The 26,672-nt window shown below is 51.9% G+C and overlaps 2 protein-coding genes across 4 annotated transcripts in view; one reads left to right on the top strand and one right to left on the bottom strand.

The window, feature by feature from the left end:
• TNFRSF10B (tumor necrosis factor receptor superfamily, member 10b) overlaps positions 1-6,233 on the top strand; it is a 54,419-nt gene extending 48,186 nt beyond the window's left edge. For both annotated transcript variants that reach the window (XM_011939853.1, XM_011939852.1), the window contains 2 exons: positions 2,080-2,152; positions 3,345-6,233. In XM_011939853.1, coding sequence (XP_011795243.1) covers positions 2,080-2,152; positions 3,345-3,658 — 387 coding nt within the window. In that variant the 3' untranslated portion in view covers positions 3,659-6,233. The remainder of the gene's footprint in view (positions 1-2,079; positions 2,153-3,344) is intronic.
• A 1,682-nt stretch (positions 6,234-7,915) lies between these two features.
• Positions 7,916-26,672, bottom strand: part of RHOBTB2 (Rho-related BTB domain containing 2) — a 24,149-nt gene continuing 5,392 nt past the window's right edge. Inside the window, exons 1-10 of one of the 2 annotated variants that reach the window (XM_011939855.1) lie at positions 26,505-26,670; positions 22,004-22,205; positions 21,135-21,238; positions 20,467-20,652; positions 18,879-19,897; positions 18,514-18,632; positions 15,942-16,092; positions 11,556-11,644; positions 10,596-10,701; positions 7,916-9,103 (exon numbers count right to left, since the gene is read on the bottom strand). In XM_011939855.1, coding sequence (XP_011795245.1) covers positions 8,886-9,103; positions 10,596-10,701; positions 11,556-11,644; positions 15,942-16,092; positions 18,514-18,632; positions 18,879-19,897; positions 20,467-20,652; positions 21,135-21,238; positions 22,004-22,195 — 2,184 coding nt within the window. In that variant the 5' untranslated portion in view covers positions 22,196-22,205; positions 26,505-26,670 and the 3' untranslated portion in view covers positions 7,916-8,885. Of the gene's footprint in view, positions 9,104-10,595; positions 10,702-11,555; positions 11,645-15,941; positions 16,093-18,513; positions 18,633-18,878; positions 19,898-20,466; positions 20,653-21,134; positions 21,239-22,003; positions 22,206-26,504; positions 26,671-26,672 lie in introns of those variants that run through there. The other variant, XM_011939854.1, reaches the window with a different exon arrangement.

The following is a 26,672-nucleotide window of genomic DNA, read 5'->3' as shown; positions in this document are numbered from 1 at the left end:
CTGCCTCAACCTCCTGAGTAGCTGGGATTACAGGCGCCCACCACCACGCCCAGCTAATTTTTTTTTTGTATTTTTAGTAGAGACAGGGTTTCACAGAGTTAGCCAGGATGGTCTTGATCTCGTGACCTTGTGATCCGCCCGCCTCAGCCTCCCAAAGTGCTGGGGTGGCGTGAGCCACCGTGCCCGGCCGGCCTGATCATTTTTAAAATGCGGGTCACCCATTAGCCACACATCCACCAGAGTATGAAAAAACTTGATCATATCAAGAGTCTTCTTCACTCTTTCCCCAGGCTTCTGGCCCTTCTTATTTCAGGTAACTACAGTGGATAATTTCTTGAGATTCTTTGCTAAGCTCTTTATGCATATGCCATCTATGTACATACATGCATATGTATATATGTGGTATTGACATGAAAAGGATTATATCATGTACAACACCAAACAAAACTGTCTAATATGTTTTAATATCTTAGACAGCAAATATGTTTTCAAAATTATTTTTACACATCTTAAAATTTAGAATTAGATAAAATTTAGAATTACAAGATTTTCTCCAGCACCCACTCCCCTGCCGCCACATAATCACTGGATGTTAAAAAATATTAATTTAAATTAATAAATGGTTCTAGGAATGATTGAGATCCTTTCAATATTCAATTTTATTATCAAAGAAGATAGTATTTCAAGTCTTGTTATAACTCAGTCAAGATTTGGTGGTTTATTTCAGATAAATTATTCTTATTCCTCATCAAAGATGTTTCTTTGCATTTCGGGTCTTCTTGTAAGTCCATTTTCTAACTTATTATGTCTGCTGCTACTTTTCTTTTCTTTCTTTTCTGAGATGGGTCTCACTCTGTCACCCAGGCTGGAGTTCAGTGGTACAATCATAGCTCACTGCAGCCTTGACCTCCTAAGGCCAAGTGATCCTCCTGCCTCAGCCTCCTGAGTAGCTAGGATGACAGTTCCGTGCCACCACACCCAGCTTTTATTTTATTTTATATTTTATTTTATTTTATTTTTATTTTATTTTAGAGACAGGATCTCGCTATGTTGCCCAGGCTGGTCTCAAACTCCTGGGCTCAAGCAATCCTCACACCTCAGCCTCCCAGAGTGCTGGGATTACAGGTGTGAGCCACCATGCCCAGCCTCTGCTATGTGTTTTAACATTCATCAGGGCTGGGTGCAGTGGCTCACGCCTGCAGTCCCAACAATTTGGGAGACTGAGCTGGGCGGATCACTTGAGGTCAGGAGCTTGAGACTAGCCTGGCCAATATGGTGAAACCCTGTCTCTACTAAAAATACAAAAATAAAATACAAGGCTGGGCGCAGTGGCTCAAGCCTGTAATCCCAGCACTTTGGGAGGCCGAGACGGGCGGATCACTAGGTCAGGAGATCGAGACCATCCTGGCTAACACGATGAAACCCCGTCTCTACTAAAAAATACAAAAAGCTAGCCGGGCGAGGTGGTGGGCGCCTGTAGTCCCAGCTACTCGGGAGGCTGAGGCAGGAGAATGGCGTAAATCCGGAGGCGGAGCTTGCAGTGAGCTGAGATCCGGCCACTGCACTCCAGCCCAGGTGACAGAGCGAGACTCCATCTCAAAAAAAAAAAAAATAAATAAATAAATAAATAAAATAAAATACAAAAATTAGCTGGGCATGGTGGCACACACCTGTAATCCCAGTTACTTGGCAGGCTGAGGCAGGAGAATCTCTTGAACCCAGAGGTGGAGGTTGCAGTGAGCCAAGATCGCACCATTGCACTCCAGCCTAGGAGACAGAGTAAGACTCTGTCTCAAAAAAAAAAAAAAAAAAAAGTCATGAGGACGTATTCATTTTTAAGTATTACAATTTAAACCTTGGGGTTTTAAAAATATACACTCCTAATCTAAAGTATTGACTGCTGTATTGGCCTCCTTCCGAGAGTCTTGCCCCTTTGTTTCCTGTCTTGCTGCCGGAACTTTCAGAACAATGTTCTGGAAGTGACGTGCTGCAGGTCTCAGGGCTGGCTGGTGGTCTGGTTCAGTACTGGACTGCAGGACTCCTGGCTCTGACCAGGATGTTCCACACTGTGTGTTACAGGAGCGGGCAGAAGCTGAAGGGCCTCAGAGAAGGGGGCTGCTGGTTCCAGTGAATGAAAATGACCCCACTGAGAGTAAGTGTTTTGCTCCTGGAGATGCAGCAGGAATGGAGGGAATAGGGACAGTGTCCTAATTTCTGTCCCCATAGGTGTGAGGGCTTTTCCAGAGTATTCCATGGAGGAAGCAGGGGGTCCTGTGGTATAGACCATCTGGACCCTAAACTGTCTTCTCCCATCTCTTCTCCCCACTCTACCTCATCTTCTCTGCACCCTATCAATGACCCTAATGACTGTCCGTCCCCTTGTCCTCTGTCCTCCTTTGTTCAGGGACTGATGTAGCTCCTGCCCCAGGGACCTCCTGAGGGGCTGGCCTGTCCTGCACAGCAGCACTAACCCCAGGGGGCTAAGGAGCTCTTGACCTGTGCCTAAGCCCAATTTGCAGAGCTATTGTGTAAACCACATATGAATTCCAAAGACTTAATGCAGAAAAGAGTGGAAAATATTTCACTCATAATTTTTGTATATTGATTGTATATTAAATTATATTTTAAATATATTCAGTACCATACATTAAAATGAATGTCGCTTGTTTCTGACGTTTTTTCAATGAGGCTGTTGGAAAACATAGCCTCATGTTCCTGGCCCTGTCTATCTCTAAGGACGGCAGGGCGCATCATGTTGCACACACATCTCATTTAACTCCTCATTGTCCCGGGATCTGGGCAGCCTTGCTCAGTCTTTGGGTTCGCTTCTTGCTCAGAGTCTGTTTGCCTCCACCTAGCTCTGCCCTAGCACCAGGAAGTGAGGCCGAGCTGGGTGAAAACAGAGGTCCCCTGTCCCAGGACCTGTGCTTTGCACAGATGCAGACATGGCTGCCCTGGGACCTGCTCCCATGGCAAGCGCAGCCCAGGCAGCCTCCTTCCTCTGAGCTCCCGCTGCAGCCACTCTCTCTCCCTCCCTCGGGCTCTCACCCACTTTGCTTTCTGCCTCTGTAGGGTTCATCCATCCTCCCCTGGTGGGTTCTCAGCTCTGCGTGAGGGCTGATTCTCTGATGACCTTGACTCCCTGAAGCACCTTGGGTGCGGGGGAGGCCAAGCAGTGTGGGCGCGCTTTCTGTGGATTCGAAGTGGGTGGGCGCTGGAGCGGCAGGTTTGCCGACACACAGGGCTCTCCAGGTTCCCCGCCTTGGGTTCTGGGCCTGATATGGGATCCTCTGCCCTTTCTGAGTCCCAACTCACCTGGCTGTCTCTGTGGCTTTCTCCACCAGCTCTGAGACAGTGCTTCGATGACTTTGCAGTCTTCGTGCCCTTTGACTCCTGGGAGCCGCTGGTGAGGCAGCTGGGCCTCACGGACAATGAGATAAAGGTGGCCAAAGCTGAGGCAGCAAGCTCCAGGGACACCTTGTACGCGATGCTGATAAAGTGGGTCAACAAAACCGGGCGGGGCGCCTCTGTCAACACCCTGCTGGATGCCTTGGAGATGCTGGGAGAGAGACTTGCCAAGCAGAAGATTCAGGACCGCTTGTTGAGCTCTGGAAAGTTCATGTATCTAGAAGATAATGCAGACTCTGCCATGTCCTGAGTGTGAATCTCTTGAGGAAATCAGACCTTCCCTGGTTACCTTTCTTCTGGAAAAAGCCCAACTGGACTCCAGCCAGTAGGAAACTGCCACAATTGTCACATGACCGGTACTGGAAGACACTCTCCCATCCAACATCACCCAGTGGATGGAACATCCTGGGACTTTTTCACTGCACATGGAATTATTTTTATAAGCAGAATGTGATAACAAGAACACTATGTAAATATCTAGATCATTCTATTTTTGTGTATATTTTGAGATTTGGTTTGGGATGTCCTATTGTCTTTACAGCACTTTATCCTAATGTAAACGCTTTATTTATTTATGTGGTCTACATTGCAAGATCCATCTGCCTTAACATTTACGCAGTTGATGTCCAACTTCACTTGACACTATATGATGTGAATTTTTTTCGGGGGCAGGGGGAGTGGTTCACTCTGTCTCCCAGGCTGGAGTGCAATGGTGCAATCTTGGCTCACTATAGCCTTGACCTCTCAGGCTCAAGCAATTTTCCCACCTCAGCCATCCAAATAGCTGGGACCACAGGGGTGTCCCACCACGCCCGGCTAATTTTTTGTATTTTGTTTAGATATGGGGGGGGCTCTCTATGTTGCTCAGGGTGGTCTTGAACTCCTGGACGCAAGCAGTCCGCCCACCTCAGACTCCCAAAGTGCTGGAATTAGAGGCATGAGCCCCCGCACCTGGCCTTACCTTTCTACTTTTATAATTCTGTATGTGATTATTTTATGAATATTAAGAAACTTTAGTAAATGTACTTGTTTACATAGTTATGTGAATGGATTAGGTAAACATAAAATGAGGAGATGTACAATGGGGGAAGAAGAAAAAGTCCTCTGTAAGATGTCACTGTCCGGGTTCCAGTTCTCCCTCAGATATACTTTGGTTTCAATGACTGGCAACTTCTAAAGGGGCCAGCCTTTTGAACTGGACAACCTTACAAGTATATGAGTATTATTTATATGTAGTTGTTTACATGTGAGTCGGGACCAAAGAGAACTGGATCCATGTGAAGTCCTGTGTGTGACTGGTCCCTACCTGGGCCGTCTCATTTGCACCTGTAGCCCCCATCTATGGACAGGCTGGGACTGAGGCAGACGGGTTAGATCACACACAACAAATAGGGTCTATGTCATATCCCATTTCCAGTGAATGTAGCGAACTTGAGCCCTGTTTGGGTTCAAAAGAGAGAGGATAAAATCTGTCTCCCACGTCTGCCATGGCATTAAGGGGGAAGAATAGATGGTGCTTGGGAGTTGTATGAAATGGTTGCCATCTCAGGAGTAGATGGCCCAGCTCGCTTCTGGTGATCTGTCACCCTGAGCCACTGAGTTGCATTTTAGGGTACAGATTCCCTACTTGAGGAGCTTGGCCCCTCTGTAAGCATCCGACTCATCTCAGAAATACCAGTTCTTAAACACTGTGGCAACAGGACCTAGAATGGCTGACACGTTAAGGTTTTGTTCTTGTGTCCTGTTCTGTTATTGTTTTAAGACCTCAGTAACCATTTCAGCCTCTTTCTAACAAACCCTTCTCCACAGTATTTCAGTCATGGCAGGATCATTTATGCAGGTAGTCATTCCAGGAGTTTTTGGTCTTTTCTGTCTCAAGGCATTGTGCGTAGTTTTGTTCCGGGACTGGTTTGGCTGGGACAAAGTTGGAATTGCCTGAAGATCACACATTCAGACTGTTGTGTCCGTGGAGTTTTAGGAGGGGGTGGCCTTTCTGGTCTTTGCACTTCCATCCTCTCCCACTTCCATCTGGCGTCCCATGCGTTGTCCCCTGCACTTCTGGAATGCTCCAGTTGCTGCTACCTCCTGGTCTTTGCCTTTGCTGTGCCTTCTGTGCAGGATGCTCAGCCTCAGGGCTCAGAGGGAGCCAGTCTGGTCCCAGCTCCCTTGTCCCTTCCACAGAGGCCTTCCTTGAAGATGCATCTAAAGTGTCAGCCTTATCAGTATTTAAGATTATTCTTTTTTTATCTTTTATTTTTTTGAGACAGAATCACACTCTCTCTCACAGGCTGGAGTGCAACGGCGTGATCTTGGCTCGCCGCAACCTCCGCCTCCTGGGTTCAAGCGACTTTCGTGCCTCAGCCTCCAGAGTAGCTGGGATTACAGGCACCCGCCATCACGCCTGGCTAATTTTTGTATTTTTAGTAGAGACGGGGTTATACCACATTGGTCAGGCTGGTCTTGAACTCCCGACCTCAGGTGATCCACCTCTTCCTCCCAAAGTGCTGGGATTACAGGCGTGAGCCACCACACCAGGCCAAGCTATTCTTTTAAAGTAAGCTTCCTGACAACATGAAATAATTGTGTTTTTTTGTTTTTTAGTTACGTTAGGTTTTGCTATATTCCCAGGCCAAATAGCATGTGATACAGGACAGCCACTTAGAGTGTGTCACTCATGGTTGGTGTCCTTTCATGCTTCTGCCCTGTCAAAGGTCCCTATCTGAAATGTGTTATAGTACAAACAATACAAGGAAGCACATTGTGTACAAAATACATATGTATTTATGAATTCATGACCAAATTAAATATGAAACCTTATATAAAAAGAGGTGTGGTTTTTGTCTCCCGCCCCCCAACCTCCCCTCCTGTGAATCAGCTCTTGAGTGACAGGAGGCCAGGGCTGTGCTCCTGCTGGGACTCCTTCCTTCCTCCCTCCCCTCTGTTTTCAGGATTGGCCTGCTGGGGGTGTTTTCCTGCATCCAGGAATTCTCTGGAGTTCAAAGAGCTAGGTTCCTGGGGACTGGGGTTCATACTTCCTTCCCCTCTCTCTCCTGCCTGCTCCTCCCTCTGGGGACAGGGACACCAGTGCTGGTCTGGTTTACCCACAGCCTCCCAGGAGGGTTCTCTGGGCTGCCGGGTTGCATCTGGTTCCGACAGCTCTCGGGGAAGGGGCGGTGGGTCCCTTAAGTTGGAGGGCCGGCCCTGTTTCTCAGGGAGTCCCATGGTCACTCTCCTATGGCTTCCTATAGCCCTGGACCGACTTTCACTTTCTCTGCCCCGGCCTTCCCTGCATCCCTACCAGGGCACCCAGGTTGCTCAGCTCTGCAGGCACCTAGACCTATTTCCCGTTCCCCTTGCCCTGGAGGACCCACTCTCCCTCTCATCCACAGCTTCTTGGAGGCCCAGGCGTTCCCCAACGCTGTCCACCTTCCCTAGAGGGGAGGTGGAGATGCTCCAGGCTCCCCACTTCCGTCCCCGCTGCCCTGCCCGTGGGCTTTTGGGCCTCACTTGGAGCCCTGGGCTGCGCTGAGCTGCAGGGAGGCCAAGCAGCCTGTAGAGGGCAGCACACGCATGGCTTTCCAGCCAGCCGCCCTGGAGGCCGCGGAGGGGAGGCAGCCACAGTCCTGGAGGAGCCTGGGCCTGGACATGGCTCCCCCCACGGTTAGAGCCGCTTGTCCTCCAGTCGCCTGCTCTCTCTTGATGGGGATTTAACCTCTGGTCACTAGGTCCTGCCGGCTGCCTTTGTTTCGGGTTAGCTCTATACCAGGCCTAACCAGTGTTTTGCTGGAGCCCACCCCTGGGCCAGGCCCTCTCAGCTAGAACATCTTTCTCAGGGGAGGCAACTCCTGAGCTCCCAGCCCACAGCCCCACTGCCTCCTGGCTCTGCCCCTCCTCCGTGGGCCTCCATCTTTTACACCTAAAAAGGGTGTGGGTAGTGAAATTTGAGTCGGGGTTAGAAAACAGAAAGGGGCAATTGTGGCCCAGCTTTTGCCCCATAGGGGCTGGGAGCTAGTTTCAATCCCCCACATTCCTCCAGCCCCGCCCTCCTCCTCTCTAGACCAACCCTGCTTTTCCTCCTGCTCCATTCTCCCTCTTCTCCTTCCCCTTATCCCACCCCAGCAGCAATAAGGCCGTGCCCCTTCCCCTGACCTTTGGCCCCTATTGCAGCCCCCCCCAAAAACACCCACCATAAGCACCCTGTGGGGTGATCCTCTGAAGGCAAGGAAGGGAGCCTGCAGTCTCCAGATGGGCAAAGGCAAGAGTCCGGTGCCATTTGAGCCCGGAGACCAAATCCCTCTTTGCTGCCAGCCCCGGCCCCTCAATCACCAGCCCTCTGGAGGCCAGGCCCCTGTGCCGCCCTCGGAGCCAGCTGGCAGGGTCAGGGCCTCCGCAGTCAAAGAAGTACCGAGTCCTTTCTTGAAAGGCATTGAAGTCGATTCTGCAACCTAAATCTTCACCTCCTCATCATGGGGGCCTCTGTTTATAGAAATGTGAGCTAGGCAGGGGCTTTTTCTGATTTTCATTCTTTGGAGGGATAGAGGACAGAGTGTTTGTTGGTGACTTTTTGTTTCGGTTTCAGTTTGGTTGTTGTTGGGTTTTGTTTTTTGCTAATTTTGCCCCACCCTATAAAAAGCAGTGCCACCCAGAGGCAGGGGAGGGCCCTGAGGAGCACGGGGTCGCTGTGCACTCATTCCTACTTCCTTCTCCACCTGTCCCAGCTGCTTTCTTTGGTTCCCATCTCCAAATCTGAGGGTAAAGGAGGGGTGAGGGAGAAGTTTTTGTTGCACCAAGAGGCACTGCTTCCAGGCCTGGAGCTCCGAATGACCTCTGTCCCCATTCTCAGGCCTGTGCCAGCACAGCCCCCAGGACGGAGGGACGCTGGCAGGATGCAGGCCTTTCCATGTCTGGCCTTTTGCAGCTGGACCCCGGGATGTAGAAGCCTTGAGTTGGGCTCTGAAGGCTCAATTTCTACCCTGACTTCTCCAGTAAGGATGTGAGTAGACTTCGTGTGGAAACGTCCACAAAACAAATGCAACACTCAAGTCCATCAGTGGAAAGACATGGCTGACAGGGCCAGGACCCTCGAGGATCACTTCTGCTTGCTGGGAGGGGGGCTGCCTCCCTGGCCAGAGCAGCAACCAAGACACACAGAGAAGCCCTCGAGGCTGGGAGGCTTTCCCTTTGACTCTAGGGCTCTCAAACCCAGAGATAAAATGCCAGAGCTCTTTGCTCCTCCAAGCAGTTGTCTCCTGTCCTGCTTTGGGTCTGGGAACCTCTGCAGGTGGTTCCCGTTCTGCTCCACAGGGCTCGGCTCCTCTCTGGCTGAGCCACAGTGGCTGGTAAGAAGAGCTGTACCCTGTGGGTCCTGGTTACGTGGGCCCCTGGTCCCTGTAAGGTGGATGGGGTGATGCAGAAGAGCAGAGGGGCGAGGGCGGATGGGGACAACAGCAGCAGGGTCAGAAGAGGGTGGCAGCATCTCAGACCACAGCCGAGGAGGAAGACGGGGATGAGGAGGAGGCTGCCGAGGAGGACGGGGAGGACGGACTGTTCCAGAAGAGCCAACGCCGCTTGGGCTGCCGCTTGAGGTGGAGGTAGTCCTCCTTCTCACGCTCCTTCCGTGCCCGCTGGTAATGATCTTCCTCCTTCAGGTACCACACAGGTGGCCACCGATGCTTCTCGAAATACTCCTGGTTTTCTGGAACAGAAAACAGTGCAGTTTGGTTAGAAAGGAGGCAGAGGGACAAGAGGAGGGTGGGACACCAGCCCCACCCCACCACAAGGCCTGCAGTGGGCCCCCAGCCCAGCCCCCAACACATTCCCAAGTGCACATAAGCCTCTGAGGCAAGCAAAGTGCCCAAAAAGCGGGGCTGAAAGTCAGCACCGGGGAAGCTGAGTTCCTTTCCAAAGACGGGAGCGATCTAACAAGGGCTGCCTGTGTACTGGGAATGAAACAGACAGAGGTGAAGGATAAGGGAGAAGGGGTAAGCGAATGTCGGCCAGGAGATACTCAGCATGGTTAGGGGATGAGAGTGGAAGCGTCTGGCCAGAGCTGAGGTTCGGAGGAGGAATATGGAGTCAGGGCACAGCAGGGCACAGCAGCAGACCAGAGGAAAGGCTGGCCTTATTCCGCAGGGCACAGGGGGCCATGGAAGACTACCGTTTCAATGGAAGGTCTGGAACCAGGGAGTGATGCTATTGGACCTGTGCTTTAGAAAGAAAATGCTAGGCTGGGTGTGGTGGTTCACGCCTATAATCCTAGCACTTTGGGAAGTTGAGGCAGATGGATTGCCTGAGGTCAGGAGTTTGAGACCAGCCTGGCAACATGGTGAAACCCCGTCTCTACTAAAATACAAACAATTAGCTGGGCATGGTTGTAGGTGCCTGTAATCCCAGCTACTCGGGAGGCTGAGGCATGAGAATAGCTTGAACCCAGGAGGCAGAGGTTGCAGTGAGCTGAGATTATGCCACTGTACTTCAGCCTGGGTAACAGAGCTAGACTGTCTCAAAAAAATAAATAATTTTTTTTTTTTAAAAGGGTTGTAGTAGTGAAAAGGAGAGATCGGGGTGAAGACTTGGCAGCATGCAGCAAAAACATGGAGCAGGGAGGAGGGTCACGGCAGTGCGGAGGGAGCCCAGAGAGGACCCCATGGAAAGAGTGGCAGACCCCCCAGGGAGGCCAGGGATGCCCCCCCCTGGAGGCTGTGCAGCTCCTGTTGAGCTCTAGGGCCTAAGAAATTAATCAACAAGAGACAGGAGGCCTCGGAGGATGCCCAGACCTGGGTGGTCCAAGCTGTGGCCTGTGCCCATTCCTGGGTTGTACAATCAATTTAGTGGGCCATGAGCGTGATTAAAAAGATGTATATATTTTCCTATATGTGTCCTGGGTCACAAGATGAAATGTGTTTCTTATTATGGTATTCTGTCCAGAAAAGTCTGAAATCTACCAACTCTAGTCCAGTGTCCTCTTCATACCTCTGAGAATGAGAAGCCAGAGAGGCAGGGTGAGGAGCCTCCAGGCCAGCGCTTTTCCTGGGGCCCCTTGGCTTGGCTGGAGGCTCCTTCACAGGCTGCTCCCAGCCCCAAGGTCAAGGATCACTGGCAGCCTCCGGGTCCCTGGGATTACGTGGGAGCTGTGGACCCCTAAGGGGAGGGCAGCAGGTACTGCCAGGGCTGGCCCTGATGCTCACCTGGGGACATGGCCTTCATGTCTCGGGGGAACTTGCGGCATACGTTGTTGTAGTTGGTGCAGATGTGGTGGAGACACCAGTCGGCCAGCTGGTACGCACAGTGGAACTGGGGACAGAAGGGAAGGGCATCTGTACTGAAATCCCCAGGGGAGAGGGTCTGCATGGATACCTCCAGCTGCCTTCAGAGCTGAAGCTCTGGTGCAGGGCGGGCAGAGGCCCTGCAGTCCTAGACAGCCTGTGCCAGAGGCAAGGCCACACAAAACTGAGAAGGATGATGCTGCCTCAGCTCCCTGGCACCACCGCCAGCACCGCCATCGTCTCACCTCTGTTCTGCCCACTCCCGGCATCCTCGCTGCAGACTCCAGAGCCCTATGTGGTAGCTTCATACTGCACCTGCCCTCCTCAGATCTCACCCCACGTGACTTCCCTCTCCTCCGCATCCAGGACCAAGGCAGCCTGTACCAAGGCACTGACAATGAGCTGAGGGAGCTGCCTTCCCAGGGGTGTCTGCAAGCCCTGCGTGAGCCATGCTTCCACTCCACACGCTAATCTTTGGTGGCTGAATTTCTGGCACTGTGAAGGCCAGTGTGAGAGATTTGGCTTGTCTGTTTGGGATTAAGGGAGTGGGTGGTTAATTTCAGATGGAGAGTCCTCACTGCCCCTTAAATGACCTCAGGCAGGCAGCAACCACGTGTAAGCCTGAGCCTGGGGTTCCCTCCCCAGTCCTACAGCTGCCTAAAGTCTCATCCCTTCCCCGCTTGGCCAGCTCCCCTCCGGGTACATCAGGGAGTTCCCCAGCTGCTTCCTGGCATGGAGGAGGAGATGGGCTCTGCACAAAGAGCCCAGTCCGATGACAGGTTCTCCCACATACACTGCCTTCCACCCCTTCCCATTCACAGCCAATGGGCAGGCAGAGTGTAGAACTGAGACTGTTGTAGATTCCCTCCCCTGCCATGATACCTGAGCCAGTTCCAGGAACACAAGGACGTCCCCATCGATATCCACCATCATCTGGGTCGCTTCCATCAGCCCGGTCACTGTGTACTGCTCTGTGACACACACAGCCACCAATCAGCTGAAGAAGCACATGAGCCGCGCTCACCCTGCCCCCCCACGTCCCCCAGCTCACTTCAGGGCAAGGAAAACCAGGGACCGGGCAGGTCCTCACAGGTCTGGAAAGGCCTCAGGCTATGAAGTCTGCTGCCACCAGGGGGACCCCAGGGAGGAGAGCAAGACCTCAACGGGGTGGGGTAGGAAGAGTAGGAGGACATTAGAATTATCTTAAGAGGATTTTTCAAACTACGTATGTCCCGCGACATAATCTGATACAGGTAGGGTCAAAGTTCCCAATAGAGCCAGCCTCTGATACTAAAGGGAGAGTGTGTGAAACCTCATGTCTGCTGATCACAGAAAAAGGCTGAGAACTGTGAGTCAGAACTAGGAGTTAAGTTTAGTTGTTTGCTTTAATTTACATTTTGTAACAAATTGTGTACTAACCTTGCATTTTAAGTTAAAACATTTATATTGAAGAAGTAAACACCCTTCGTTCTGAATTTTAATTAGAAGCATCAGTATAAACTCATGAGGTATCTTATCTTTAAAAAGATCAATATATTTCCCAGCTCTGCCCACAGAAAAGACCTAGAAACAACAGTCTTCCCAGTACAATGAGCATTCCTAGTGCACACAAATACCAGTTCCACTTCCAACACATTTCTCCAGGACTTCCTGGAGAAATGGCTGATTCCAGGTCTAGGGCACAGAACGTTCAAGAGGAACCTAGAACATCCCATCATTCCAGATAGAGAGGAAGCTCGTAAGACTGGAGCCAAGCCAAAGAGTGCAGGATTTGAGCTTCAGCGAGGATAACTGCAATTAACTGAAACCAATCAAGAATGTTCAGATCTAAGAGATCATAATAATACTTCAAAAACTAACAACCGGCCAGGCACAGTGGCTCACACCTATACTCCCAGCACTTTGGGAGGCCAGGGCGGGTGGATCACTTGAGGCCAGGAGTTTGAGACCAGCCTGGCCAACATGGTGAAATCCCGTCTCTACTAAAAATACCAAAATTAGCTGGACGTTAATATGTGCCTGTAATCCCAGCTACTCGGGCGACTGGGGCATGAGAATCTCCTGAACCTGGGAGGTGAAAGTTTCAGTGAGCCAAGATCATGCCACTATGCTCCAGCCCAGGTGACAGTAAGACTCCATCTCCAAAAATAATTTTAAAAAGTAAAAAAAAAAATGTAAAAAACCATACTGTAGTGTTTAATGACACACACTCGGATGATAAAACTATAAAGGAAAGTAAGGAAATATGCCCATAAAAAGTACCATAAAAAAAGGAGTACTAGGCAAAGGGCTTCCTCCTAGGGAGGAGAGAGGGGTCTGTGAGAGAGGAGGGAGAGGCAGAGGACTTCTGGTGGCCGGCAAGATTCTAGTTCCTGACAGAGGTCATGATTAGAAAGGCATTTTGCTTTATAATAATTCATTAAACTAGGCCAGGCTTGGTGGCCCACGCCCGTAATCACAGCACTTTGGGAAGCTGAGATGGGAGGATCACTTGAGGCTAGAGTTTAAGACCAGTTCAGGCAACACAGTGAGACCTCATCTCTGCAAAAAATTTAAAAATTAGGCCGGGTGCTGTGGCTCACGCCCATAATCCCAGCACTTTAGGAGACTAAGGAGGGTGGATCACTTGAGGTTAGGAGTTCAAGACCAGCCTGGCCAACATGGCAAAACCCCATCTCAAATTACAAAAATGGGCTGGGTGTGGTGGCGTGCGCCTGTAGTCCCAGCTACTCAGGAGGCTGAGGCAGGAGAATCGCTTGAACCCAGGAGGCAGAGGGTGCAGTGAGCCAAGATCGCACCACTGCACTCCAGCCTGGGCGACAGAGTGAGACTCTGTCAAAAATAAAAAATAAAAATAAATTTAAAAATTAGCTGGGTGTGATGAGGCAGGCTCACAGTCCAAGCCACTTGGGAAACTGAGTTGGGAAGATCGCTTGAGCCCAGGAATTTGAGACTGCAGTGAACTATGATCAGGCCGCTGCACTCCAGTCTAGGTGACAGAGCAAGATCCTGTCTCTAAAAAAAACATAATAACGATAATAATTCAATAACCTGAACATATTAATGTACTTTTACGTATTTGTGTTCTACTGAATAAAAGTTTTCAGCTTGAATTAATGGCCTCACAGGAAGCGTATCTCACAAAACTTAAACCATCGCCAATTATATCAAACTTGGCATCTTCCACTGATCCTTAATAAGGCAGATATAAACATTTTTGTATATGTTCCCTAGTGTGTATCGATAATTTCAAGAAAAGTTACTTAACATTATTTTCTTTTCTTTTTTTTTTTTTTTTTTTTTGAGACGGAGTCTTGCTCTGCCACCCAGGCTGGAGTGCAGTGGCCGGATCTCAGCTCACTACAAGCTCTGCCTCCCGGGTTTACGCCATTCTCCTGCCTCAGCCTCCCAAGTAGCTTGGACTACAGGCGCCCACCTCGTCGCCCAGCTAGTTTTTTGTATTTTTAAGTAAAGACAGGGTTTCACCGTATTAGCCAGGATGGTCTCGATCTCCTGACCTCGTGATCCGCCCGTCTCGGCCTCCCAAAGTGCTGGGATTACCGGCTTGAGCCACCGCGCCCGGCCAAAAAAGTTACTTAACATTATTTTCAATAAGCCTTTCCACGCAGCAGTCCAGTTTTACATTTTTAATGACTACCATGTGAAAACTGCCTGTGTGTGCTTAACCAACGGTTTTTCTCTGACTTGCTTCCAACTGCCTGCCATGATGAAATGAACCTCTAGAAATAACTTTGTGCATTTTTCCCCTTTGGGTCATTTCTCTGGAGACAGTCTTTTAAAAGTGGAATTATTCCATCTAGGAATTTGAAGTTTTATGTGCTCTGGGAAGATCACACCATTTTTTCATGGACAGCAACAAAAGATACACTGTTGTAGCTGGGATCTTTAGAAGCCTCTCTTACTATCTGCCCCAAAGTCCCCTTTATCCCCTTCTGGGGACCCTGGATTCCCTCTGCAGCCCCTGGTCTTAATATTCTGGTTCTGATCAATGATTTCTGCCTTCTTTCCATAACCCAGCCCCACCTCATCATTCATTTTTCCTTAGAGGATTGCTGTTTTCCCTCATATCTGAACCCCGATCTTGATCATCTGCCTGGACCCCAGCAGCCCTGACACTGGGTCCTTCCCTGAACCTCAACTCAGTATGTGAGGATCTGCTCTCTGCCCCCCAACCTATGCATGAATATTAACCTCGGCATCAACACCAGCACTGGTACCCATGCCGCCACCACCACCAACTCAAACGCCAACTCCAACATGAACAAGAGCCGTCTGCCTGCTTGGGTCTCTGGCCCCAGGCTCCCTCCACCCCATAAGTACCACTTCTCTTCCCTGGCTCTTTGGACCCCGACTGCCTGCCACCGGCTTTCCCCCATGACTCAGTTCTTGCTCCACCTCAGAGAGCCCCTGGGATTGGTCCACACTAAAAGCTGAGCTCCAGCTCGCACAATCCATGCAGGGACTAAGGAGTGGCAGGGATGTTTGTGTGCTGTTTCTGGAAGGAGGAAGAGAAGGTGATGTCAAAGTTAGGGGAAGAAGCAAAAAGGCAAAAGAAGAAGGAAAATGAAAGGAAGAAGGAGGAGAACCACAGGGTAGAAATGTGGGAATTGTGTTCTATTCATTTTTGACTTTTTAAGCTTGTCCAACTGAAGTCAAGCAAAGACCATAAAGCACTGTCATGGTCCACTTTTTGTTTGTTTTTGAGATGCAGTTTCGCTCTGTCGCCCAGGCTGGAGTGCAGTGGCGCAAATTCGGCTCACTGCAACCTCCACCTCCCGTGTTCAAGCAATTCTCCTGCCTCAGCCTCCCAAGTAGCTGGGATTACAGGTGCCCACCACCAAACACGGCTAATTTTTATATTTTTAGTAGAGACAGGGTTTCACCATGTTGGCTAGGCTGGTCTTGAACTCCTGGCCTCAAGTGATCTACCCGCCTTGGCCTCCCAAAGTGCTGGGATTACAGGCATGAGCCACTGTGCCCAGCCTTATGTTCCATTTTGTTGGGCTGAAATCACCTTTGGAGAGAGCCTCTCAGGTGACCCCATCAAACAGGCCCCGCACACACCCTTCTTCACTCTATATCCTCATCCAGAACTCTGTGCCCATTAACAGATTCCATTTCATGTATGCTTAGCCCCTTGGACATCGGCTTGTCCCCCAGGAGGGGAGAGGTAAGAGGAGAACATCACACCTTGGGGTTTCCCTGGCCTCTCCCGCAGGGAGGGCCCCAAGCGCGCTGCTTAGTTACCTGTGAGGGCAACCAGGTGTGGCAGGCAGAGACGGTTGGCTAGGATGATGAGCTTCATGTCATCCAGGTCAGGGCTGGAGGTGAACATGCCCGTGTAGAGGTATTCCAGCACGGCCCGCATGCAGCTCTTGCTTGTGTAGGGAAACACCACCTGGGGTGGGAAGTAATGAGCGGATAGCAATGAGGTCCTGCTTAGGAGAAGAGCAACTCAGCCCTGAGAAACTGAAGAGCTCTGGCCCTCATACTTGGGCTCCCTGAGACAGGCAGCCTTCCCTGTGCTGCGTGTGTATCTGCTAAGAAGACCCCAACATCTGGCCCCTAGAGCGACAACCTGTGCCAAGCCCCAGTTTGCTTACAGCATCAGAGTACAGGACTCTACTATCATTTATGTGTTTATTTTTAGAAACAGGGTCTTGTTATGCCATCCAGGCTGGTCTTGAACTCCTGGTCTTAAGCATTCCTCCGGCCTCAGCCTCCTCAGTGGCTGGGACTATAGGCACAAGCCATGGCGTCCAGCTTCTAAATTCTTCCAAAGGGACCTGGATACTACTCACTGGCACCCTCTGGAAGCCGCTCTTGCTCGCGGGATGCTTGAAGGAGGCCTTCTGGTCACCTCAACCTACACCCCAGCCCCTCCCATCCCTGCAGGGAACAGAAGTGGGATACAGAATAAGTAAGACTCATGGCAGCTGACTTCTTTCTGTCTGCTCAAAGCTGCTGCTTTGGGCCTCCAGGATCTCTTGAGAGCAGCCCTGCAACACAAACTGCCTTCTCATCAGGCTCTCCAGGCTGTGCTGGGAACTGGCTAGAGCTTTAAGGCTGGCGTCTATAGTACCGAGAAGTGCCTGGGGCTGGCAGGCCCCTGGGGCCTGTGAGAGCTCCTAGTCTCACATTTTGTATATCCAAATCCTACTCCCACTTCAGAGACCAACTCCCAAAGCTTCCACTTAGCCTTCCTTAAGTAATTCCTTCCCAGAAATCTTAGAAAATGCACATTCCCCATCACAGGATGTGATGCAGCCTCGTGCTTGGTTCTGTTTTTCATTCAAGCATTTGGTGAGCACTTCCTAAGAGACTGGCGCTGAGAGGGTTTTTGGCAGAAGGAAAAAGACCCAGTCGCTGCGCTCAGAAGCAGTTATAGAACAGCAGGAAAAACTGTGTGGATGTTCAGAACTCCACGCGCCTGCAAGAAGTAGAACCTCGTTAACTACAAGGTTCGACACTCAGTGATGAGCAACTGAGGTCCAGGAGTTCAGAGCACACCAAGGGCTACTGTCCAGCCTGCTCTGCTTGGAATGGAAAAGAGACCAAACCTAAGAGAACATTTCTAAGGACACATTGATAGGCTTCTTCCAACCCTACCAGTCTAGGTGCATGAGAAAGTGGTGGCATCATGAGAGCTGGAGGGGCACTAATTAGAGGGGCAGGTGGTTCTACTAAGTATGCTTTTCCTTCCCTTCCTTCCTCCCTCCCTCCCTTCCTTCTTTTCTTTCTCTCTCTCTTCCTTTTTTTTTTTTTTTGTGGAGATGGTATCTGTGTTTCCCAGGCAGGTCTCAAACTCCTGGGCTCAGGCAATCCTCCCACCTCAGCCCCTCAAAGTGCTGGGATTACAGGTGTGAGCCACCGCCTAGGCCTATTTTCTGTATTTGGATGCTTTGACAACTAAAGCCTTGTTGGCCCTATAGGGACTGCCTTCCCCAGGGCTGGCCAGGTCCTAGAGATAGTGAAGGAGTTGCCTGCAAGCGTGCCTTTCATATGCAAACCAACCAATCCAGAGCCCACAGTCCACCACCTCCCCTATGGGCTGTCACACTCCAGGCCACTATTCCCCTGCCCGAATCCCCCTAGAGCCACGTGACAGATGACGAGAGACAGCCCCCAGGCCCCAGAGCCTGCTGACATTATTCAAACCAACTAATCCTAAACCTGCTCAACCTGCCTCGCCCATTCCCTCCCATGGAAACATTCTGCCTCCTGACTGACCCCAGAGCTTCCCCATGTGACCCCCAGCCACGGTGGTGTGGCATGCCCCGTCTTCTTGGGATCTGTAACAAGTTGTCTTATCAATGACAGCCATCTCGCAATCTGTGGGCCTCTCTACACCTCAATAATAATAAAACCTACCTTTTAAAACAGTGATGGATCCAGTTGTTTCAGGTGGGTCAGGGAGGCAGTAAGGTACAACGTAAAGAGCCAAGGAATGGAAGTCCTGAGTTCAAGTCCTAACTCTACTTTCAACTTCATACAAGTCACTTAACTTCTCAGGGGCTCCCTTTCCTAAGTATACAGTAGGAGTGGCACATACATGTGTACGTTGCATGTGAATTCAATGAGATGATGAACCGAAAGTGCTTTCTAAACTCTCACTTTGAGGTGTTAGTGTAATTCCCTCTCCTGGTGTATTGCATAATCCTTAGCTCCAGGAACCGCCTCATAAACCTCTCTTGGGCCCATCACCCTCAGGTTAGCACAAAGTCAGTGATGAAGAAAGTACCCTGAATGGCAGTGCCTCAGATGTAAAGGGTGCCAATGTCTCACTCCCTCCTTCCCCGCTTTGTGTCCTCAGCCTTACCTCCCGGGTGGAGCTCTCCACAAATGGCCCCCCGAACATGGCAGCCATCCAGTCACAGCTGGAAATCAACAGGGGCTTGTGGGCGCTGATGGTGCCATCATCCAGGATGAAGGTCACATCTGTCCAGAAGAAGCATCACAGGAGGACCAATGAAAGAAGGTGGGAGAATGAGCCCCAAGGGGAGCCATGGAGCCTCCTACTGAACCCAGAAGATTCGGGGCATGTAACAACCCCGCTCCCAGCTGGGGAAAACCAGGCTTCAAGAGCATGGCAGCCGCAGCTCCAGGACACTAGGAGCTAAGACTGACAGGTAATGCTAATAGCACCAATGCAGAACCCCCTCGCCTTCCAAGCATGTTTCATACCTGAGAAGGTGCCTTTTGCCAAACACTCCTTAACCCGGTTGGTCCGACGGACATGGAAGGCCTTGGTGATCTCCTGGTTCATGAAGGCCTCATTGTTGAGAATATTGGCCACCATCATGCGGAGATCAAAGACCTCGAGCAGCTCAGCAATGTGGGCAATGTGCATGAGGTCACGCTCATTCTCGTCCAGCTCCCCCGTGTACAGGTACTTGAGGACCGCCCGGAAGGGCCCCGGCTGGATGGAGTTGTCCATCTTCACCACCACCATCAGCCGGGATTTGTAGGTGAGAGGATCTTCTGCCATCTCTTCCTGGATGCTCACAAAAGCTCGGCTCCAGGAAGAGAGCACACGACCCCTGCCCGGCAGGTACCCTGTTCCGTTGCCCCGTAAGATCCCATCGCTGGTGGAAGCACGGAGGCCAGCAGGACCGGAGCCCCCAGCCTCATCCACGCTCTCGCATACGTCAAAGCTGGCTGCTCGGAGCAGGAAGTCTCGCCCATGGTGGTGGTGGTGATGGTGGTGGTGTTGATCAGGGTGGCCCTGGTGGTCCTCTGGGCAGGTGCCCCCTGGCCCCGAGGGGTCCCCCAGCTCCCCCTCACTCAGGTCCATGAGGAACAGGTCATAGAACTTGGAGGAAGAGGTGGAGAGGTAGATCTTGTGGGCAAAGATGCGCACCCGCTCCTGCAGCACCAGGATGACGTCCGCGCAGAGCGGGTCCTCCAGGAGGTGGGCGGGGCACTCCTCGCTGCTGGAGGGGGGGTCGGGCACCACGATGATGGGGGGCGGTGGCTTGGGCGGTAGGAAGGGTGCCTGCAGCAGAGGCCGCTGCACGTTGCGGAGGTGGGACTTCCAGAACTGCAGGTGGCGGCGGGAGATGAGGGCAGCTCGGATGGCGTTGTCAAAGACGTCCTTGATGCCGAACTGGGCCACCACGCTGGTCTCATAGTAGGGGATGCCCAGCTCCTTGGCCACCTCCCGACCCTTCTCTGGGGGCAGGATTTCGTTAGGTTTGATGGGCCTGGTGGGTTCAAGAAGGAAACCAAGCTTGTGTTGGTGATGGAGAGAGGCTGCCTGTTCTTTTACAGGCTGGAGGGACTCTGCTCAGGATCTGGGTGCCAGTCCCTACCCACTCCTGCCCTGCTCTGTCTGGCCAAATCCCATCAAGCTCCTTCAAGGTCCACCCCAAGCCCTCCTTCTTCCAGAAAGCTTTCCCTACTATGCCAGGCCCCAGTGACCGCTCCAGTGCAAAGTCGTGACAGCACTGCCTCTCTGGCAATCAGCAGGCAATGCTTCACATGGATATTTAACATGCTCACATATTTAGTTTATCCCTCAGCAAAATTATAGGACTTTTTCATGCAAATATCATCTCTTCCTCTTTGTCTTTCTTCATGGTGTTTTACACAGCACTGCCCATACCAGAGGTGTGCAACAGGTATATGAATGAATGAATGAATGAGCATGCTTGCTGACTCCCGATGCAAGCTTGCTCCAAATGGAGGCTCAGTGGAATTCCCCCAGGGCTGAGCAGGGAGCCATGATGAGGTATCCATCCCTGTTTGTCTCCTTGGTACCAGCACCTCCTACCTAGCCAAGGGTCGCCTAGCCCTGTTGACAGCCTCCAGGTCAGCGTAGCGCAGGTCCAACTGGCAGCCCACCAAGATGACAGGTGCTCGGGGGCAGAAGTGCTTGATCTCTGGGTACCACATGGTCTTGACATGGTGGAGGGAATTGGGGTTGGCAATGGAGAAGCACAGAACCACCACGTCCGATCTGCGGGTGGGAGAGGAAGGTTACAAGCAGAGAAGCAAGCAGTAGCTGACCTGGTCCTGGAACGTGTGTCCCACCCCAGCCCCATACACTCCCACACCTGGTTTAGGTATCTGCTCACGTGCTCTTACACAAAACGTACAATAACAATACCTCCAATTTATGTGGCATTTTAGAGCTCAAGACTTGCTTTGGCCTCACAGCTATCTTGTGAGTTAGAAATGGCCATTTTTACCACTTCCAACTGAGAAACATCATCTCAGAGCTACTAGGCACAGAGCTGGAACTCAATCCAGGCTTCCTGATCCCGGGCCCAGACTCCCTTCACTGCCCCAGGCTGCCCCAGCCCCCATGAGGCGCTGCCAGAGCTGTTTTCTCCACTCCTTCTTGCCAGCTGAAATTTCACAGAGGTGCTTGGTTCCTGGGAAAAGCAGGAAAAAACCCATCCTGTTGGTTTTCTGCAGGCGGCCAGAGGCCTTCCCTACCTCCCATAAGCAAAGCGACGGTCTTTGTGGTGGTCTCCAAAGGTGTCCCAGAGGCGCAGAGAGACGCTGACATCATCTACCACGTCTCGGGAGCGTTCCAGCACCTGGGACAGGGGAGGAAGAGTGGGACTCGAAGGCAGCAGTTTTGGGGCCCTCTGTGTGCCAGCTCAGGATAGGCGCCGGCTGACACCTGGAGGCTCCAGACAGCACCGGGGATGGAGGGACAGGGCCGGCATCACCCACTGTGCATCCTGCACAACCTTCATCCACATGAAATCTACATAGGATCAATAACAAGGGTGGCCTCCAAGCCGACCAGGAGTGGAAGAGACCCTAAGCAGGTGGAAGAGACCCTAAGAGGGTAGAAGAGACCCTAAGGGGGTGGAAGAGACCCTAAGCAGGTGGAACAGACCCTAAGGGACGGCTATGGGTGTGGAAGGGGCCTCTTCGGGAGCTGACCCTTGTTCCTCATTTTCCCTGCAAACTGCATGTTTGGGAGCCTCTGGTCTTTCACTATTAGCTGCCAGCTTCTTTGCTCCTCTCAGCTTATATCTCTTCCAAGCCCCAGTCCCCCAGTGCTCCCCATTACTTAGGGCTGTGATTAAATACAATGCAGTACCCCAGACAAAGCTGGAGTCCCAGGCACCAGTTCAGTCCCTGAAAACACAACCAGCCAGAGACGCTCCCCTGCGGCAGGCTTGGCTCAAACCTCTCTCTAGGGGCTCCTTCCTCTTCAGCTGCCCCTACCCCACCCTGTCCCACCCCTGCAGGGCTCCTGTGAGCTCTGGAGACACCAAGCTGTGCCTCAGGAAGCCCCCAAGCCCAGACTCATGGCTTGGACCCCCAGCCAGGTAGCCCTGCAGCCTTACCTCCTGGCACACACGATATTGGTCGATGGCCCACACTGTGGGCACATGCGTGGCCAGCAGCTGGTACTGGGTGAGGGTGGCATTGCAAGCACGGGCACAGATGAGCCTAGTCTTGCCCACGGCGTTGTCCCCCACCACAACGCACTTGATGGTCTCTACGTTTGGCCTTTCATAATCCATGTCAGAATCCATTAAACGGGACCTGAGGGAGAGGAGGGAGGCGGTCAGGACGGCACGGCATGCCAGCTCGCCATGGGCCAGGGCCAGCACCCGCAGCTCTCCTCAGTCAGGCTGCCCCTCTGCAAGCCCCGGAGCTGACAGGAGGAAGAAGGAGCGGGCAATGTTCTGGGCAAGAGCTCTGCGAGGGTCCAAGAGGCCAGAAGCCCATTCAGGCTGAGAGGAGCAGTGCCACCAGATGGGCCACCTGTCCCCTTCCTGCTCCCACCATCCTCCAGCTGTGCGTCTGGATGGAGGAGACCTGCACGAGATCACCAGTGGGGCCTGCCGAGGCCCTGCCCTGTCCCCTCTCCAGAGAGGGCAGCTCACTCCTCATCTGCTCTCCTCTTCCTTCCCCAGCAGGGCAGTGGCAGCAGAACAACAAACAGCTGAGAGAAGCAGAGTCGGCCAGGTCCCCACCCCTTCCCAGCATGCCTGGGGGCAGGGCACTTTAAAATTTAATGGACTTGTCAGAACTGGGCAGCGGCTCTCCCGGCCTCCACTCTTTCCCTCGCCCTCTCTGGTGGTGGTGGATTTCCAAGCCCTAGCCTGCCTAAGTGCATCCTTCAACCCCAGACCCCAGCCCCCTTTATGGAGATGCAAGAGTTTTTCCTCCCAGCCTCTGGGAGGTTGGTTCCTGGATGCACCTGACCAGCCCAGGGGCCTCCCTTTCTCTACTCTGGGTCTGTCCTGTTGCCCATGTGTCATGCTCAGCTATGGGTCCAGCTTTGAGATGGGGGTGAGGGGAACCACAGGCTTGTGATGGTACAGTCAGTGGCCAATGGGCCTCTACTTCCCCGACGCGGGGCTGTCCTCCCGGCACCCTGCCCCCGCCTCAGAGAGAGTGCGATCCACCTCCACCCTCTTCTGCCCTTCCCATTCCTAGGGAGGACGATTCTCAGGCTGAAGATCCCAGGCAGCTGGCACTCCTGGGTGATGTTCACTAAACTGGCTACATGGGTGATGGGGTTGCCAGGAAGCAAAGGATCAGAAACTTGAGCCTACATTTCTGGGCAAATTCTTGCTTCAGTTGCCTTTGATGTTGAGCAGAGAGGAAGTGGCTTGTCCACCTCCAGAGAGGGATGGCTTGAATGAACAAACAGAAAGCACTTCTGTAGTCAAATGTCATGTTAGTGTTTAAAAATCTGTCGCCAGGAGGCCCTGGCCTCGGCATCCACCCTCCTGGGATTAGGGAGCAGGGGCAGGGCTGGCGTTATTAGGAAGCTTGGTTTCGCCAGCATCATGTGCCCGCCCCACTCACATTCCCTGTGTGTATGAAAGTTGTCTGGGGGGGCTTTAGCACCTGGAGTCATCCCTCCTAGGCCAAGGAAGGTTGAGCTCTGAGTCCTGGAGGCTGCCCAGGCACCCTGGCTGCTGAGCCATCCATCCCAGAGCCAGGCCACCAGCAGCAACAGGGAGGCTCCATTCCTGCCGGGCTGTAACTGGATGCCAGCATGCAGGGATGCAGACCGAAATATCCAAGTAACGATAGCAACTGGGATTCGCGCGAGTGGATGCATCTCAGCAACCTAAGCAAAAAGTGCAGCAAGGACTTCTCAATGAGACAACCTCCTCCTCCTTTTTGGAATGTTACAGGATCTGGACCCTTCAACGAGGTCTCCATGCAGTGCCCTCGCGGTCTCCAGGGAAACTGTATCATCCCCTCGCTCTCCTCACCCTCCCTCAGCAGAGAACTGTTTTTTGTTTTTGCTTTTGTTTTGAGACTGAGTTTTGCTCTTGACACCCAGGCTGGAGTGCAATGGCATGATCTCGGCTCACTGCAGCCTCCGCCTCCTGGGTTCAAGTGATTCTCCTGCCTCAGCCTCCCAAGTAGCTGGGATTACAGGTGTGTGCCACTATGCCAGCTAATTTTGTACTTTCAGTAGATACAGGGTTTCACTATGTTGGCCAGGCTGGTCTCAAACTCCTGACCATAAGTGATCTGCCCGCCTTGGCCTCCCAAAGTGCTGGGATTACAGGCATGAGCCACCACCCCTGGCCCAGAGAACTGTTGTTCTAACCACAGGCTTCCTCCTCCCAATTCTCTCTCCTGAGCTGAGGACCAGGAACCCCACTTTCACAGTTCCTGGTCTCAAGTTGAGGGATGTGCTGGCATCAGGAGGTGGCACCTGGGCTGTGGTTTCTGTTTGGTCAAGCGAATACCAAAACAGATACAATCCCAAATACAAAATATGTGCAGCTGGAGGGTAAAGATTAAAACCCAAGAGCCAAAAGAACTTCTTTCTCTCAAGTTTTGATTCTCGCAGCATATAGGTCTGTAGACCGAAGCAGGGGAATGAGGAGACATAATGCAGGGATGTCGGTTCTCAAATCCAGGAGCACCTTGACAATGAGAATAATGCCAAGACACCAGCAGAGCAGTGCTGGGCCAAGTTCAGCTACTTTGTGATGAAAACGCTGGTGCGCCCCTTGTGCTATGTCACCTCTAAGGTCAAGCAGGGGTCAGCCAATCAACAAGTGGAAATTGACAAATACTGTGCCATGAGTTTAGACACCAGACCTGATGAGCTGCTTCCCAAGCTGCGCGACCCCTTCCATCCATTCCCCAGCCCCTTCAGCCATCCCCGGCTTGTCCTTCAGCTGCCTCTCCATTTATATCATCTCACCCTTTCTACCCTGTCCCAACTGCCTGACTGGCAAAGTTCACCGTCCTATCTAGGAAGGGGCAAGTCACTTCAGTTCTCTGAGTATCAGTCTCCCCCTCTGGGAAATGGGTATGAAGGTACTGGAAGAGTCTCCTGAACCATGGATAATTTGTGCCAAGAGAGGCTGGGCTGAAAGGAGGTGTTTGTCTTCTTATGTAATGTGGTATTATATAATGCTAGATTGCATATCTATATGTGTAATTATATCTCTCTTTAAGATACAGACTGGCCCAACTCAGCCGGCAAAACTCTTAGTCTAATCAGGCCTGTCTTAAATGAGGATCCTATCCCGGAGAGAGCGTGCCAAGAGTAATACAATTTTTGCCCTAGGATGTTGCTGATGTTGTATCATGGCTGATGTATGGTCATACAGCCCACTCAGTGAGCTTCTCAACTTCCCCTCTCCCTTCAGCTCTCTCTTCTTCCGTGACTCCAGACTCTCCCTCAATTGCCTCATCCTCACTCAATCAACCTCCATAAACTATGACCTCCTCACCACCCGGCTCTGGGCATCACAACCCCCAACTCACTCCTCTTCCATGACAATCGCAAAGTCACTGGTATGTGTTCCTTCCATCCCTGTCCCATGATCCCTGTGCCCCTCTCCAAAAACAGCCTCCTGCCCACCGCTCTCCCAGCTCTTTGTACTTGGTGCAAGCCAAAACCCAAGGTGTGCTGAAATTAGCTACAAACCTCGTGCACTCCCAGTCCCACCCCCACACCCCTACACACACTCTTTGCAGAGCTCAGAAAGGGCCCCTTTCCCTCCCACAGCTGATAGGAGGCTTGTTCATCTGTGGCTGCCCTAGTCTGGTTGTCAAGGAAACAACAGAATCTCCCTGGGAGCCTGGCTTGTCTCCTAGCAACCAATATCCCACATCATCTTACAAAATGGGAAAGGGAGGAAAATCCTGAAAATGAAGGTAAAATCAAGGGAGATGGGTTGGAAGGGAAAATTGGAAGGAGAAGAACAAAGAGAGAGTGGACTCCGAATTCGGGGAGGCTCCCACGGGGGTCGCTGGCATTGCAAGGAGCCCCGTGCAGATCCAACAGAAAGCAAGGCCCAAAGGGACCCTGAATGGTCATATTAAAGAAATACAAGCCTAAACACAGGATAAGCCCCCTCAAACCTAAAATGTGGACACATCACCAAACACCGCCAAGGATCTCCCCAGTAGTTTCACAGAACTCAGTTACATAGACTGCAATGGAGTTGAGTTCAAAGAACCAGCTCCAGAACCGCCAGCAAAACACCCCAATTCCACTGTTGTTTTGTTTTTGTTTTCTTAACAGAATCACTTCCACCACTCTGGACCGTGTTTCTTTTTTTCTGACACGCTACTCTGCACACACACAAAACAGAAATTTAAAATTTGTTAAACATCGAGAAGGGGGAGGGGCACGACATGCCGAGGCAATCAAGTCATCTTCCTTTCCCTAGAAACACCGGAAAGGATTAGTCTCCAGCCCCTCTGAACCCAGTTGCCAGAGCCAGAGCCCAGGGAAGAACGGGGCTCAGGAAACATAGCGAGGAGCGCAGCAGGGCCGGGAGGGCGACGCGGCGCGTCTGCAAGGGCTGCTGGCCACCCCGCCATAACCGCGAGCAGCCATCTACTTACACCACTACATGTGACGGGGTGGCTTCTAGCGTGAGGAACACATCTTTTCCTGCTGAGCACACTCATTTTAGTGAAATGTCGAGGGTCCCTCCGCGCCTGCAAGTTGGGACGACGCCGGCGCCGCCGCGCTGCTGCTGGGCTCCAGCCTCCCGGCCGGCTCGCGGCCGC

The sequence above is a fragment of the Colobus angolensis genome, unplaced genomic scaffold (assembly GCF_000951035.1).
Source record: "Colobus angolensis palliatus isolate OR3802 unplaced genomic scaffold, Cang.pa_1.0 Scaffold184, whole genome shotgun sequence".
In the NCBI taxonomy this organism is placed as follows: Eukaryota; Metazoa; Chordata; class Mammalia; order Primates; family Cercopithecidae; genus Colobus; species Colobus angolensis.
Note: the sequence above shows the minus strand (reverse complement) of the source record. Positions and strands in the feature narration are given on the sequence as shown.